Source organism: Natator depressus, chromosome 20, assembly GCF_965152275.1.
Source record: "Natator depressus isolate rNatDep1 chromosome 20, rNatDep2.hap1, whole genome shotgun sequence".
In the NCBI taxonomy this organism is placed as follows: Eukaryota; Metazoa; Chordata; order Testudines; family Cheloniidae; genus Natator; species Natator depressus.
The window spans coordinates 8,264,742-8,281,466 of record NC_134253.1 but is presented as its reverse complement, the minus strand read 5'-3'; the positions used below and the strand labels follow the sequence as shown (position 1 = coordinate 8,281,466).

The 16,725-nt window shown below is 54.9% G+C and overlaps 1 protein-coding gene across 1 annotated transcript; it reads left to right on the top strand.

Moving 5' to 3' along the window:
* The first annotated feature begins 266 nt into the window (after window positions 1-266).
* Window positions 267-14,695, top strand: RETN (resistin). The gene is made up of 4 exons (XM_074935563.1): window positions 267-357; window positions 12,990-13,127; window positions 13,952-14,029; window positions 14,455-14,695. The coding sequence occupies exons 1-4, from the start codon at window positions 267-269 to the stop codon at window positions 14,586-14,588; spliced, it is 441 nt and encodes a 146-aa protein (XP_074791664.1). The 3' UTR covers window positions 14,589-14,695.
* Window positions 14,696-16,725: the final 2,030 nt, after the last annotated feature.

Genomic DNA, 16,725 nt, shown 5'->3' with positions numbered 1-16,725 from the left:
AGATACGCCCCCTCCTGGCCCCGCCTCCCGAGCGTGGGGACACGCCCCCTCGAGCCCTGTGGGTGGAAGTGGGACTCAGCTGCGCGGGGGGCGGGGCTGGAGTCAGGACTCCTGGGTTCCCGGCTGCTCCTGCCCCTGGTCTCTCCCTGGCCTGCTCTGGGGAGTGTCTGTGGGGCTGGGTGAGGGCCCCCAGTGTCACGGATGGACAGACCCCCCCTACCCCATGACTGATTTCAGTGTAAAGCAACTGGGGTGCTGGCGGGTCGATGTCTGCAAGGCTGAAGACGGCCGAACGCCGCAGCCCCCCACTTCTGGCGCTGCGAGGGCTGGGCCTGGGCACCAGTGGGCAGGCGCCCGGTGACAGGGCCACGCAGGTCCCCACTGAACCCCCACCTGGTCACGTGGGGCGCAGAGGGAGGCGGGGGCCTCGGGCAGGGTTAAGGCGAGGACTGGGTTGGGGTAGTGGGGCCTCAGCCCACTCCAGTCAGGGCCCCCCACTGAGCTGCAAGTCCCCCGTCCAACCAGTGTCCCCCCCTCAGCAGTGTCCCTCTCCACCCACCCCCCTCAACAGGGCCCCTTGCCTCCCCACTTCCACCCAGCCCCCCTTCAGCTGGCTCCCTTGCCTCCAACTCCACCCAGCCTCCCCTCCCCCTGCCAGGCGATTTGCCCCCCACCTCCAACCAGCTTCCCCACTCCCTCAGCTGGGCCCCTTGCCCCCCACCTCCAACCAACCTCCCCTCTCCCGCTGCCAGGTCTCTGGCCCCCCACCTCCAGCCAGCCTCCCCTCGCACCCTCGCTGGTCCCCTTGCCCCGTCACCCAGGCCCCTCACCCCCACCACTCTAACCAGCAGACCTTTCCCAGGTCTCTTCCCCCCCCCACACCCCTTTTCGGCCAACTCTCACTGCCCCCGCCAGGCCCCTCGTCCCCAACTCCAACTAGCTCCCCACCCCCAGGCTGCTCACCCTCCAACTCCAGCCCCCGAGCCAGGGCCCTTGCTTGCCTCACTCTGATCCGAGTTCTATGGATTCTGGTCACATCGACTGTGTGGGACCCTCCCGTAATGAGGCTCCAGGCACCTGGGCCATCATTTCTAATCCGAGAAAATCCCAGGAGAATTGAAACCATCAATCGTTTCAACCAGAACTTCACCAGCCAGGCCCCTCCAGCCGGCCCAGCACTTCCCCTGGTGCGAGACTCGTCCTCACCCTTCCCTCCCTCCCCAATAGCCTAGTGAACAGCTGCAAAGGGCACTAGCAAGGCACTGCCCAGTGCCTTGCTGGGCATCATGGCTACTGGGAGCTGGCAGCTACATGGCAGCCTCTGATACAACTCTACCGGGGCTGGGGCAAATCCTACATGGACCTCTACCCTGGGCTGGCCTAAGGCTGCTCTGGCTAGGTGCATGTGTCCCCCTAGTGGCCAATTTAAGGATAACAACCTGCTACTGATTCCATCCAAGGGATCTCCTCCTTTGGCTCAAGAGAGAAGCCTGGGTCTCAGCAGCTGAAGGGCCTAGGTTTGATCCACACGTGGCTCAGTTTTTAGTCTTGCCCCTTGCTGCTGCTCATTAGCAGCAGGAGAGGGGATGCTGCCGGAGCTAAGGTCACTCCCAGCCTCATTAACTCCTGGTCACCTTTCCCTGTAGGCACCCAATCCCGATGGCCAGAGTCCGCAGCTCACCTTCCTCGGGCACAGGGTGTGCCCTTGGGGCTGGCTGTCCAGCTGCCCTGAGCGAGCTCTGCCTGAGTAAGGGCCTCCAACAGCATTGGCTATCACAGCACGGACTGTACGTCTAAGTCCCACTGAGCCACCTCCAGCCACCAGATGGCACCCAGTGGCTACAGAATTTCTCCATTAAGGCCCCATGAGCCAAGCAAAGCTGCACACTGCAAAGTATCTCTGTCCAATTACACATCACGTCCACACAACGTACAGAGCTGTGAGTCTGGATTCCAGGATTCTATCACCGGCTTCTGGAAAGGAGTGAGGTCTAATGGTTAGAGCAGGGGGCTGGGTGTCAGGACTCCTGGGTTCTATCCGGAGCTGTGGGAGCGGTGGGAGGCCTAGTGGGTTAGAGATGTGGCTCTCAACCTTTCCAGACTACTGTACCCCAGTACAGTATTACTGACAAATTGCTTTCTCTCATTTTTACCATATAATTATAAAATAAATCAATTGGAATATAACTATTGTACTTTCATTTCAGTGTATGGTAAATAGAGCAGTATAAACAAGTCATTGTCTGTATGAAATTTTAGTTTGTCCTGACTTTGCTAATGCTTTTTATGTCGCCTGTTGGTGTACCTCCTGGAAGACCTCTGCGTACCCCCAAGGACACATGTAACCCTGGTTGAGAACCACTAGGTTAGACAAATGGGGTGGGGGGGGTCTAGGAATCAGGACTCCTGGGTTCTATCCTGACTGCAAGTGGAGTGGGGGTCTAACGGTTAGAGCAGAGAGCTGGCAGGTAGGATTCCTGGGTTCTAGTCCAGGCTATGCAACTGATCCATTCTGTGACATGGTTCATTCTGCCTTGTCCGCTTGTGACATGTGGAGCACAGAGACTTGCCCCAGCCCTTCCCTTCCGCCTGGGTGGTGCGGTAATTAATGGCCACAGAGCCTGGGCTGCAAGATCCTGGAGCAAAGCGTCCTGGAGAAGGAATTTGTTCCCCAGGCTTGACTGGCTCCCTGCCCCATCCCTCCCTCAGTCAATCAGAACAAATGCCCTCGTGGCAGAGCTGTTGTCTGGTTACCCGCAGTGCAGACCCAATCTAGTGTGTCCTGGCTGCTGTTCAGCTCAGGTTAACAGCATGGTCTGTCTCTGTAAACTCCCCCAGAGCTTTCGAATGGAAGTGGAGAGTCTTCTTCACATCCTGTGAGTAGTATCGCTCTGTGGCTGTTCAACAGCGGCTGCGCTCCACCCCAGAGGTATCTGCATTTCAGTGCTGCGTGAGCAATCCCTGTGCAGTGTTGCTGTGTGTTGTTATGCAGCTGTTGTGCTCCACTCCATAAGTGGCTGCAGTTCAGTGCAGGGTGAATGAAAGTCCATGTCTCATTTTGCAAAGCATGGGTTCTCCAAGCAAGGGTGCTGTCTGTCCCATGTCCCTGCTCAATAGACTCTGGATTCTTAGCATCAGCGGAGCTACATTTTGAGCAGTGATGGAACCAGGAGGCAGCTGGGTCTTTGGTGGTTCCACCTTCAGTTCTACCTATTGTCTTGAAAAGGCACCACACATATACCTAATGGCTGCCGAGGGGGGCAGTTGCCCCCCGGCCCGCTATTACCTCTGCCACTGATTCTTTTTAAATGTTCATTGCGCTGCTTCCACCAGCCACTTTGATTTCATTTTGTTTTACAGACCCAAGCAAAACGCAACCGGCAACCTGGCTAGAAGCAGATCCGTGTAATTGAACAGACTCATCCAATTACTGAGCCTTCCCAGAGCCAGGTGCTGCCCTCACGATACATGAAACCTAGAGGACCTGCTAGGCTCCCAGTAGATGCAGCCTAGAGCCAAATGCAGGCCAGGCAAGGTGGCCTCGCCCATGGAGTTCAGGTCTAGGGATTCAGTAGGGAGTAAATGGCCAGCACTGGATGCTTCAGGTTTTGGTGCCCACCCAGAGACGGCTGTGGGCTGATTTTCAATTACACACCTGCGGCTGCCCCAGGCCAGCTGACTCCAGCTCCTGGGGCTCGGGCTAAGGGCTGTTTAACTGCGGTGTAACCTTTGGGGCTCAGGCTGGAGCTTTGGCTCTAGGACCCTGCGAGGTGGAAGGGTCCCAGAGCTCGGGCTCCAGCCCAAGCCAGAACATCTGCACTGCAAGTAAACAGCTGCTCAGCTCGAGCCCTGTGAGCCGGAGTCAGCTGGCCCGGGCCAGCCGTGGGCACGTAACTGCAGTGTAGACACACCCTAAGTGCCCACGAGCCCCGCTGGGAGCTGTGGGTGTTTAGCAGCTCTGAAATCCAGGCCCCAGGTGTCTCAACGTGGGCACCCAAAGTTAGGGGCCATTCAAAATCTTATTGCCAGTGTCCTTATGGTCATGAGGAGGCAGGGGATCTGCAGTCCTCTGCTTTCCCCTGCTGGCTACAGTCAGAATAGCTCAGACTCTGGGCTTTATCCCCCACTGATGCTGGTGAAATCAAGTGGCCGATGGGAAAGCCTACGAAGCCCCAGACTTGGGGGCGGGGAAGGTGGTTCCACCTTGCACTCAGGAGCAACCCTGCAATAACAAACCAGTGTATGCAGCTCCCTGCTCTACTGAGCAACCCTATAATGACAAGTATATGCAGTCCCCAGCACTCCTGTGTGACCCTACAATAACAAACCAGCATACCTAGCCCCACATTGACAGGAACAGAGCAGTATATTCTGCCTTGTACTCTAGGGCAACATTTCTCAAATGAGGCCACCAGAGGCTTTTCATGTGGCCACAACAGCCTCCTAGGCAGTGATGGGCGGGGGGGGGGGCAGGGGGAAGTCTCCGCCCTGCCCCCTTTTTCCTTGTTGCTCCTAGATGCACCGCCCTGCACTGCCTCTGGAGAGAGGTGGGGCACAATGCTGCAGGAGCCAGCTGAGTTCTTAACCCGGGAGGGTTGGGCGGCAGGCTCCCGTGGCGGGACTTCAGGGACCTGGCAATGTGGCCCAGGGCTCTGACCGCGGGGCAGCAGGTACTGAACCATCCCGCCGGCTCTGGCCATGCAACCCTGGCCTCCAGCTGCAGGGCTTCAGCCTCCTGCCCCTGGTTCCACCTGGGTGGCATCAGGCGCTGGCTCCTGGCTCTAGTCCCAGGCTCCGACCACGCAGTGGCAGGCGCTGGCCACAGGCACCGACCCCCAGCCTCAGCCACAGGGCAGCGGGCTCCAAGGACAGGGCTTTGGGCGCCAACCTCTGGCTCTGGTGCTGACCCCTGGCTCCGGCCAAGGAGCTTAAGTCAGCCTCTGGCCCCCAGTTCCAGCTGTGTGGTGGCAGGCACTGGCCCTGGGCTCCAGCCATGTGGCCCCAGCCCCTGGTGCTGATCCCCTTCCCCACCTGCACAGCAGCAGGTGCTGACCTACAGTTCTGTTCCCAGGCTCCCACCACGCGGTGGTGGGAGCTGGCTCCAGATGCTGACCCCTGGTCCTGGCTGTATAGCAGCGAGTGTTAGCTTCAGCTATGCAGAGGCAGGTGCTGACTCCTGGCTCCAGCCATGCACCCCTGGGCTCCAGCATCCAGCTCCAGGCTCTGGCCATGCAGCAGGAGTCACTGGCCCCAGGCACTGACCCACAGCTCCGGCTGCATGGCAGCGGGCTACAATCCCTGGCTCCAGGTTCTAGCCCTGGGCACTGAGTCCCCCTGGTCCTGGCCGCAGGGCAGTAGACATCAGGCCCTGGCTCTGGCCATGAGACAGTGGGGCTCATCACCCAACCCCATTGCTCTGGGCCCCCGCTGCCTTCCACAGTCCTATGGCCATACCCCCTCACCCCGCCAGGACACAGCTGCCTTCCTTGCTTCGCATCCATTCCCCCAGCCCCCGCTGCTTCCCCAGGCCTTGCATCCATCCCACCATTGCCTCTGGCCCCTGCTGCCTTCCCTTTGCCTCCGCCCTCCTCCCCCCAACCACCCCCATCCAGGGCTTAATGGGTCCTGGGGCTTGCTGAGAAAAGTGATATTAACAAACAGGCAAGTATCACTTTTCACAGCAGACTTACTAGCTATCTATGGAAAAGTGATGCTTGTAGGTTTGTTAATATCACTTATCACTTTCCATAGCCTCCCAGGTAGCTACTAAGTGTGCTGTGATATTAACAAATATACAAATATCACTTTTCACTTAAGCCCTGGATTGGTGGGGGGAGGGAGGGGAAGGGGAGGCAGCATTATTTTTGTTATTGAGTCTGCCAAAAAACCCTACAAATATAAATCACACTGATTTGGATGTGAATCTGTGCACATTTAATTCTTTTTCCTAAAGTTAATTAAGTATTTTAGGAAAAAGTGTCAGAGCAGGCACCAGTGAGAGTTGGTGGCCACACTCTGAGGCCACCAAAACCATTTATTGTGAGAACCCCTCTAGGGCAATAACAAAGCAGCAAACACAGCACCAGCCCTGTGTGCTCAACCCAGTTGAACCCCCTCCCCACCCAATGCACACAGGGCACCTCAATAAACCCTGTGGTCTAAAATGTAGAGGAGAGGGGCTCTCTGCCGCCATCTAGTGGTGAACTGGAGGAAGAGACAGTATGAGCTGGACCTTATTTACGTGTTTGTTGCCCACTGGGACCATTTTGGCCATTTGGTTTAACATTCATTCACGTTGTGGGCGCAGGGCTGATGAAAGGTGGGGCTCCTTGTTGTATGACAAGACTGCAGCAGAAGTGCACCAGCAAACCCTGAGTGAGGAGTCGCCATAACCAGAGCCTTCGTCTTGCACAGTTGAGTAGAGCATGGGCACAAACCCGCCAGGTTCATTTTAAGGCGGGGGGTGGGGGGTGTGAGAGTGTGGTGACATGGATTCTGTGCATGGGTATTTTATCTGCTAATGGGCCCCCATCCCTGGTAGCTGTTTGCTGAAGCTGCTGAGAGCACTGACCGCGCTGAGTGACTCTGATAAGGGCCCCTTTCCCCAGTGCCACTGGCCCTGTAATTGCTGTAGCTGGCTCTGTAGTGGACTGGTGTACAGAGGTGGCATTGTGGAGATGGTGGTGTGGTTCGAGGCAACGCCCCCTGCTAGCACCAGCGTAGCTGAAATCACTATCGCTGGGCCAGCCTGTGGGTCTCTGTGCGGGACCAGGCAGCTTCCCCTGGCAGCTGGAAGGGGGCTGGCCCAGTGTTTTCCAGGGCTCTGGGATGGTGCAAAGCAGAATGGGGGTTAATTGGACATTCACCCCTGCAGGGAAGGGCACTGCCAAAGGCACTGCAGGGGTGGGTGGTTTAGTTATTAGACGTCCTTTGTATGGGGCAAATTGTGAGAGAGCCAAGGCCCCCCACGGTCCGCAGAGCAGGGGAGGGGGAGGAGGAGGTGTGCACGTATTGAGATGAGTTGTGGTTGCTGCTTTCCCAGGTGCCAGCTCTGTCCCTGGTCCCCTTAATGAAGTTTTCAGTGTTTTTCACACGGACTCAGTGCTGTGGGTGAGGAACAATTGCTGGCTAGGGGGGCCCAGGGGAAATGTTCAGTTTTCCCAGGTCCCTGGCGGAGCCTGGCGCGTGTCAGTTTTAACACGGTCCCCTGGCTGGTTGACCCTGACTCTTGGCAGAAACGGTGCCACGTCTGCACCAACCAGTCCATGGCTGCTCCGATGTGGGTGAAGTCTGTTTGCTGAGGGAGCGGGGCTGGGTGAGCGGCTGCCCTGGGGCTGGGGACAATGGAAGGATTGTGCCTTGCCGAGAGGGGCTGGGCCCGCCCAGCAGGAGCCCCGTCAGTGTCAATGAGATGTGTGAATTCAGCACTAGTGAAGGGGGGCCCTGGGGAACCTACCTTCCCCCTGCCCTCTGCCCCCCCACCCCACCCCAGCTCCAGGCAGGAGCTTCCTCTGCACACACCCACTGCTCTCAGGAAGGACATTGTGGATTGGGTGTAGGGGGATCTGCTTATTGTGTCAATCCCGGCTGGCTTCTGCTCCTGGGATTTCCCCTGTGCCAAGGTTCAGGGCAGCTGGGCACTGGAGAGGATGGTGGTCAGTGCCCTGTGGTTCCATTCCCAGCTCTGTGTGAGGAGTAGGGATCTGTCAGTGGTCCACAGGATCTGTGCTATGCCCCAGCTTTTAAACAATCCCTCAAAGGAATCCCTGCAGTGGGCCAGTCCCCCAAGGGGTCCTGCAGGCTCTTCCTCAAGCATAGGCCACGTATCCTCAATGCCTCTGCAACTGAGCCTCTGGGGCTGGAGTGAATCCAGCTGAGACAGACACCTGGTCAGACTCTTGTCCACTCCTCAGGCTCCAACGCACCTCGGCAAGGACTTGCAGTGACACCAGGAGCCTTTACAACCCATCAGGTTTATTAGCTAGAACCCAGCCCAAGAAGTCCCCAGGTTAGCGCAGAGAAGCAAAGGCTAAGACACCGTCCATCCCGGCCATGCCAGCGAGCCACCCAGACAATCCACTTTTGGCCCTCTCTCTTTGTCAGTCCCAGGTGAGAGCTCTGCATCTCCCCAGCTCTTCCTTGCCAGGGCCAAATTCTCCCCTGGTGGTACTCCATTATATTGGTGGTGTTACAACAGCATAGGCTTTGGCTCTGAGGGTCTGGACAGCCTAGGGGCTCCCCCTCTGTGGGAATTTCCCGGGTATGTAAGGGAGTTGCTGGAAGGCAGGGCCACTCTAGGCTTGGCACCTCCTGCCACCCCTCAGTCCATTCTCCTCCTCCCCCAGGCCCATGCTGAGTTCACATGTTCTGCCTGCAGTGTGGTGTCAGTTGTTCTGGCTTTGGGGTCCCATTGTGTTTATGGATGGATCCTCCATTGACACCACTCGATTTCAGCCAGTCCTTTAACCCCCCACTCATTCCACCCCAGACAGCTATGTGACCCATCACCTCATGGCTTCTGCTCGGCCCCAAGAGCAGATTTAACCCTTCTGCACTCACTGGGGAGCAATGCAAAGTACTGAGGGAAACTGAGGCATGCCTAGGAAATATAAAAATATTACAGAAAATTCCCCTTTGTTACAGGTTTAGAGCAGGGGGGCAGGGTGTCAGGACTCCTGGGTTCTATTTCCCCCTTTGGGAGAAAAGTGGGGTCTGTTAGGTGGGGCAGGGAGTAAGGACTCCTGGGTTCTATTTCCTGCTTTGCTGCAAGCTCACTATTACAACACTTCTATATTACCTCTGAGGTACTTGTTTAGCGAGAATGGCAGTCACTAGACACCATCTGTCCGGCTTGTCAGGCCGGTGATCATAGGCGTGCGTACGGGGTATGCGGGGTGTGCCCAAGCACACCCTAATGCAGGGGTGGGCAAGCTTGTCCTGCCCGGCCTGCCTGAGCTCCAGGGACAGTTGGGGCAGGGAATCCCGGGGACAGTCAGGGGACGCAGAACGGGGGTTAGCATAACAAGCCCATGGCTTTACATTTTAATTGAATCGTACGGTACCCCCTTTTAATTTTAAAATATGGATCGTTTTGTTGTTAAGATAAGAAAAGGAGTAGACAAGCTGTTCATGTGAAAGAGCCTTTTCGAAACTAGCACATGTAAAAAACAAACGAAGAAGTACAATGTCCCAACAGCGCCTCGACTCACTCATGATTTTGTACATTGAACAAGAATTGGCTTCGTCAGTTAATTACAATGATGTGATTGAGGAATTTAAGTCCATAACACCTGGTGAGCAACGTCTCATTCTCTAGGACAGGAAGATGAAGAAACCTTAATCTGTTTTGGTCAACTTGGGTTAGCTCGTTATGTGGTTAAAGATAAAGATCATGAAAATTGACTGTATCTTTGTATACGCCTGGTTATCACAACAGCAAAAATTTAATGTTTTGTGTCTCATTTTTAAAGTAAAGTTTAGTTGTTAATTTAAAAAAAATTAAGTTTAGTTCAGTTTTAGTTTCTTTAGTTTGTTTGATGAATACAAATAATGTCCTTTATGATTGAGTATTCAATAAATGTTCACCTTAAAAATAAATAAATGAATAAATAAAATCCCCTCGGTGCACACCCTAATGAAATGTGCTGTGCACCCCTATGCCAGTGTTGTCTCCCTGAGTTGCACTGTGTGACCTTTGGAAGATCTCTGCCTCATCATTCATTTCTCTATGTTTAGAGGCCCTGTGGTCTCATGGCTAGAGCACCAGGCTGAGACTCTGGCGATTTGTGTTCTGTTCCTTGTTCTGACACTCCCCTGCTGGGTGACCTTGTGTCAATCACTTCTCCTTTCTTTACCTCAGTTTCCTGTCCCAGGCTTTTGTCTCTTTAGACTGTGAGCTCTCTGGGGCAGGGACTGTCTCTCCTTCCGTGTCTGCACACAGGCCAGTACAGTGCATTAGATCATGAGAGCTCAGGCTAGTGGCTTTGTGTGCCAGCGGCCCAGCGCTATGTGGAAATGGCTGTGATTTGTGCCGTGGTGCATAGAGGTGCCCGTCACCCCAGGGCTGGGAGGATGGCACTCGGGTCTTTGGCTGGTGGCTCTTGCTTCCATGCTCAAGGTCACGCTGAGCCCAGGTTTGGGGTTATTCAGGACAATTCCCCCAGGTCAGATTGGCAGAGACCTTGGAGTGGCTTTGCTTGTACTGCAGCATGTCGCGTGGATCGCCTGCTGGGAGCAGCTGGGCGCCTCCCCTAATCAATTCCCTGTCGTTGGCAGCACCTCGATCTCTCCTGTTTTCTGCACCAGTTGAGTTACCCGAGGGCTGAAATGCTTTTGTCTAACAGGAGTCACTGGGCTCAGCATTAGGGACACGTGGGTGAGGTGCAATGGCCTGTGCTACACAGACTGGCTGGTCTGATGGTCTCTCCTGGCTGAAACTCTGTGAGACGGGGCTCACACTAGCAACTAGAGAGAGGTCAGAAAGCTGGGCTCTGATTGCATGTCTGCTCTCCCTGCCCAGCCCCGTGCCGGGCTACAATTCCTGCCTGTGCATTTCCAGCCCATCTCTGCACTTGCCTCTACGCTGTAGCCAGAGGTCTAATTTCCAGCTCAGGAACCGACTGAGCTAGCAGGCTAGAGCAGCTATGTAGTCACGGCTGCACGGGAGGAGGGATGGGCTGGCCACACAGAGTATGATCCTGTCCGGGACCCAGAGTGCATGCACGGGGCAGCTGGCCCATCCCACCTCCTGCACCACTGAGGCTACACTGATATTTTCACTTCGCTAGCTCCAGCAAAGTTAATTACACGTCCAGCTGCAGCGCAGCCCGCCCCTTAGTCTCCAATCTCCAGGTAGCTGGTGCCAAACCTAGAGTGGCCCTGCCTTCCAGCAACCCCCTTACATACCCGGGAAATTCCCACAGAGGGGGAGCCCCGGGGCTGTCCAGACCCTCAGAGCCAAAGCCTACGCTGTTGTAACGCCACCAATATAATGGAGTTCCACCAGGGGAGAATTTGGCCCTGGCAATGAAGAGCTGGGCAGGCGTTGAGCAAACAGGGAAGTTGCAAAAGAAACATTCTTTGTTAGGAACAGCCTTGGGGTTTCCCCACACTTGTGTGATGGGAGACTCAATTGTCAAGTGGCCAATGGGATGGAAGATTTTGCCACCTCTGCTCCAGCTGGCTCCTATTTAAAGGGCAGCTTGTGAACTGGGGAGCAGCATCTTGCAAGATTGTGCCAGAAGGTGAGTTTGTACCGTTGGTTGGGCGGGATTCTCCAGACTCAGCCTTGGGGCAGGATTTGGGGCACAGCTCCTGCGTGTGCCCAGCTCCCTGGGGCCTTGGCATTAGTCAGGGCGGCGGCGGTGGTGTAACTTTCAATGGCTTTCAGGATTTGATGGATTTAATGGATTTAATCTGATGGATTTAATCTGGTTCCAGGCACAGTGGGGACTCTCTTAATCTAATGTGAACTGAACTCCTCTCCATTTAGCAAGGCATCGGCTTGGGATAAAGTTTTGAAAAGCAGCTAAGGAGTTTAGGAGCCAGTGTTCCATTTTCAAAAGTGACTTAGGTGCCTATGTGCATCATTAGGCACCTAAATATCTTTAAAAGAACAGGAGTACTTGTGGCACCTTAGAAACTAACAAATTTATTTGAGCATAAGCTTTTGTGAGCTACAGCTCACTTCATCGGATGCATACAGTGGAAAATACAATGGGGAGATTTTATATACACAGAGAACATGAAACAATGGGTGTTACCATACACACTGTAATGAGAGTAAGACCCATTGTTTCACGTTCTCTGTGTATATAAAATCTCCCCATTGTATTTTCCACTGAATGCATCCGATGAAGTGAGCTGTAGCTCACAAAAGCTTATGCTCAAATAAATTTGTTAGTTTCTAAGGTGCCACAAGTACTCCTGTTCTTTTTGCGGATACAGACTAACACGGCTGCTACTCTGAAACCTAAATACCTTTGATATCTGGCCTTTAGGAACCTTGTCTCACTGAAAGTCAATGGGAGTTAGAATCCTAAACCACGTGAAAATGCTTCCCTTAAACTAAATCAATGTAAATCTGGCTTTAATCCCAAGTGGACTGGTCTAAACCCAGTTTTGCACGGATTTAACGATACTGCTTATTAAACTCTTTAGCTATAAATGCTTTTATACACTTCTAGCTGCATCCACCCCAGGGGGGCATGGCGTGAACTAGATCAGTCTCTAATGGATAACTCAGTGCAAAATGGTGTGTAGCCCAGCCCTAACCTGAGCCACACCAGGCGTCTGTCAGTTTAGCTTAAGTCGATCCCTTACCAAATGGCGATTCCATTGGAGTAAGAGCGTCCCTACTGCGACTCGCACGGCTTTCACCAAACAGGTGCAGCTTGGAGCAGAGAGACGAGGCTCTTTTTGTGGGTGCTTTAATTTTGTTTTGGGGAGGGGTCGGTGGGGGGGGGAATCAGTTCACTAAGGAGCTAATTCTAAGGGCCCAAACCTTTAACGGGAACCCCCTTCCCCCACGTACGTGTCTGTGTGTGTGGATTTCAGCCTGAAAATGCAACCACCAGTGAACATGGTCCCCACTGGCAGCATGGAGGCAGTCCTGATCTGCTAGCCCCTAGGATGGGGGTGCCATTCCAGCCCTCCCCAATAACCCCTCATTACCATCCTGCTGCCTCCCCACCCACCCACCGCTCCCAGTCTCCTGCTCCAAATCCTTCCTCCCTTTCCCCCATCTGCTGCCGTTACATTCCCCCACCCCTCAGTATCCCTTCCGGCTGCCCACATTCTCCTCCCCACATCCCCTGCACCCATGGGCTCACCTGTTCCCGCTTTGACCCTCATCCCCTTCCCTGGCAATGTGGCTTTCCCTCTTGCCTGTGCCCCACTCCGCTGCCTTGTGTGCACCTCAGCTCCTACCACGGGTTCCAGAGGGCTCCTGTCTTGGGGTCTGACGTGTTGGCCGGGTCTCTCCCCTGCAGGTAGCTCAGCACCCAGCGGGATGAAGGCTGCCGTGTTCCTGCTGCTCGCCCTCCTGGTGCCCGCGTGCCACACAGCGGCTCAGTGCCTCATTGACAATGTGGTGGATCTGAAGATGCAGGCAGCGATTAGTTCCATAGGTAACTGACGCGGAGCCGCCTCCCCCAGAGATGTGGGGGGGGTGTGTGTGTGTCAGATTCTGCGTGCTTGTAGCCGGGGGAGGGGGGCAGGTCAGACGGGTACAACACAGAGTGTAAATGAGGGGCATGTGGAACCAGCCCACATACAAGAGCAACATTATCTGTATCTCACACTGTGGCTCTCTATCGTCCCCTAGTGGTTGGCCCACATAGTTTCTGCTAGTGATTCTGAGCTGCTAGGCCTGGGGCTTTGACTTATGCAACAGAGTCTAGGGGTCCCAGGTTCGATTCCTGCTCCTGCGAACCCACCGGTATGTATGGCTGCATTCAGCGGGGCTGGAAGAATTTGTACAGTGGGGGAGCTGAGAACCAAACTGTATATGATGGAAACCTCTTCAAGCCAGGGAGTACAGTAGCGCCCCCAGTTCCAGCACCTAGGGGTGCCTTGGCTGTGGGAAGCAGCCAGGAATTATTTCTGCTACCTCCATCCCTGCCCTTTGTTCACAGCCCGGGGGGGTCTTGCTGAATGCCCAGCAGCTTTCACCAGGTAACACTCTTCTGGGGGGCTGTGGGCAACCGGCATCAAACATGAGACCTCCAGATCTCAGGCCAGGAGCCTCTATTGCTCCTGGCGCTGCGGCTGTATGTAGCCCAGCCACCTCTCGGGGGAGCAGAGCGCCAGATGGAGTGGGGCTGGGTGGGTTCCACCTGCCCAGGTAACAGCTGGGGCAGAGGCAGCTTCTCTCCACCTGAGCCTGGGGGGAGGGGGCAGCCTTTTTGCACCCAGGGTCCTGCTGGCTACAACTCTGCCTCTTGCCTTGCAGTGTCCGCCATCCTGGCCAAGACCAAGCTACTCTGCCAGGATGTCTTGGCGCGTGGGGCACTTGTCTCCTGCCCAGCAGGTGAGAGAACTTTCCCGAGTGCCCCGCAGGCCCAAGGAGGGAGGGGAGCCCTGGGGCCCAGACCCCACCCCCTCTGCAGTCCTGGGGGGGGGTGTTGAGCTGGGGCAGCGATGGACCACCAGCCTGACTGGGGCCTCCCTGCACTTACGCTGCCAGGTGCCTGGAGCAATGGCATTCGCACCACTCCCGAGTCCCTGGGGGCACTGGATGCTGTGGAGCTGGGACCAACGTGGGCCCCTGGATCAGACCCCTGGGACGTCTCACTGACCTCCCTTGCTTGGGCAGTGGCCTGGCTGCAAGGGAGCCGCAGGGCCACGCCCTGGGTGCTGGGGAGGAGGAGAGAGCAGGGCACCTCACTGCCGCCCATGACTCCCATCCTGCCACCAGCTGCTCCCCTAACCCCACCTCCCCCATCCCCCCCACAGGGTACAAGCCCACGGGCTGCGCCTGCGGAATGGGCTGCGGCTCCTGGGACATTCGCACCGACTCCACCTGCCACTGCCAGTGCGCCGGCATCGACTGGACGGCCGCACGCTGCTGCAAGATAGGCCTGCAGTGATGCCCAGTCCCAGCCTGGGGCACCGGAGAGCCCCACCCGGCCTGCTGCCCCTGCTGTGGGCCCTGGCACAGAACCATGCTGTGCCCCTGGTGCCCAGTGCAATGAATAAACTTGGATCTGGGTCTGCTGATGCTTTTCTGGCTCAGTTCTTCCCCTGCCCTCCCAGACTTTGGTACCTAGGGCCAGAGCACAGGCAGGGGGGCACAACTCTGCCTCCCTCTCCTATTTCCCCCATACAGGCCTCTGTCCCAGATCAGGTCAGGCTGTCCCTGCTGGTGGCTCACCAGATCGCTATGGGGGTCCAGATACTGAACACGCCCCCGCCTCCCCCCTGAGTGCTCTGAGCTTCCCGTGGTCTCAGCAGGCTGCAGCACTGATGTCTCCTGTGGCCTCTGGGGCACATTTCCTGGGCACTGACTCTGTTACCTCTTCACAGAAATGGAGCCCCGCAGCCCACCTGCCTTAGGCCCCCAGGCCCAGCACTGACCCCAAAATAGCTCAGGAACTTAAACCCCCCTATGACCCAGTGTGCCTGGGGTAGCGCTCACTGGAAATGCCAAGGTCAGGGCAGGCTGCAAAAGGGAGAGCAGATCCTCCCAAGACTGGTGTATAACACTGAAGTTAAAAGAAAAGGAGGACTTGTGGCACCTTAGAGACTAACAAATTTATTTGAGCATAAGCTTTCGTGAGCTACAGCTCACTTCATCAGATGCATTCCGTGGCCACTGTACTCCTTTTCTTTTTGCGAATACAGACTAACACAGCTGCTACTCTGAAAACTGAAGTTAAACTCCTCAAACAGTCACAAACTGTAATTCTGATCCTCACACTGGTTATCAAGATGCAAAAGAGAAATCACACAGCCCCCTTTATTGCATTCCAGTTCTCTGGCTCCTAATCAGCACATAGGCCTAGTAAAGTGAGAAGTTATTTAAAACTCTGCTCACTATACAAAGTGTTCTTCTGACCCCAAAGGGTCAGCCATAGTACCAGGTCAGTATAGGCTTCGATCTTACCCAAAATACCATGCTGTCAGCCAATCCTTTAGTGTCTAAAACTAAAGGTTTATTATAAAGAAAAAAGAAAGAACAAGAAGAGAGATGTTAAATGGTGAAGCAGTCACATACATGCAAAGACTTCAAAGTCCATATATCAGGTTCCTAGCAGTATTGGTGAGTTTGCTGGCTTGAAAGTCCCTCTGGAACACATCCACAGCTTGGATGGGTCATTCAGTCCTTTGTTCAGAGCTTCCTTTGTACAATGCTTACTCCAGAGGTAAGAAACAGGAATGAAGACAAAACGGAGAAGATGCAGCTGCCTTTTATAGTCTTTTATCAGGCAGCTTGTATTTCTTTTGTTCCAAATACAAGCTTCACAGGACATGGCCTGGAAGACTTAGGGCTTGTCTACGTTGGCACTTTACAGTGCTGCAACTTTCTCACTATGGGGTGTGAAGAAACACCCCCCTGAGCACTGCAAGCTTCAGCGCTGTAAAGTGCCCGTGTAGACAGTGCCCCAGCGCTGGGAGCTATGCCCCTCGTGGAGGTGGGTTTTTGCTCTCTCCCAGCGCTATGCCGCGACGACACAAGCCACATTAAAGCGCGGCCACAGCAGCGCTTTAACGTTGCTAGCAAGTATCAGAGGGCAGCCGTGTTAGTCTGTATCCACAAAAACAACGAGGAGTCCGGTGGCACCTGAAAGACTAAGAGATTTATTTGGGCATAAGCTTTCATGGGTAAAAAACCCACTTCGTCAGAGGCATGGAGTGAAAAAGTGGGTCTGAAGAAGTGGGTTTTTTACCCACGAAAGCTTATGCCCAAATAAATCTGTTAGCCCTGGTCTACACTAGGACTTTAGGTCGAATTTAGCAGCGTTAAATCAATGTAAACCTGCACCCGTTCACACGATGAAGCCCTTTATTTCGACTTAAAGGGCTCTTAAAATCGATGTCCTTACTCCACCCCGACAAGTGGATTAGCGCTTAAATCGGCCTTGCCGGGTCGAATTTGGGGTACTGTGGATACAATTCGACGGTATTGGCCTCCGGGAGCTATCCCAGAGTGCTCCATTGTGACTGCTCTGGACAGCACTCTCAACTCAGATGCACGATTGTTTGCCATTGCTCTGACGCAGGGAG

Coding starts and splice junctions, on each gene's coding strand:
- RETN (XM_074935563.1), top strand. CDS start 267: ATGTCTGCAAGGCTGAAGACGGCCGAACGCCGCAGCCCCCCACTTCTG. Junction 13,128..13,951: donor GGCAGCGATTAGTTCCATAG/GTAACTGACGCG, acceptor CTTGCCTTGCAG/TGTCCGCCATCCTGGCCAAG. Junction 14,030..14,454: donor ACTTGTCTCCTGCCCAGCAG/GTGAGAGAACTT, acceptor TCCCCCCCACAG/GGTACAAGCCCACGGGCTGC.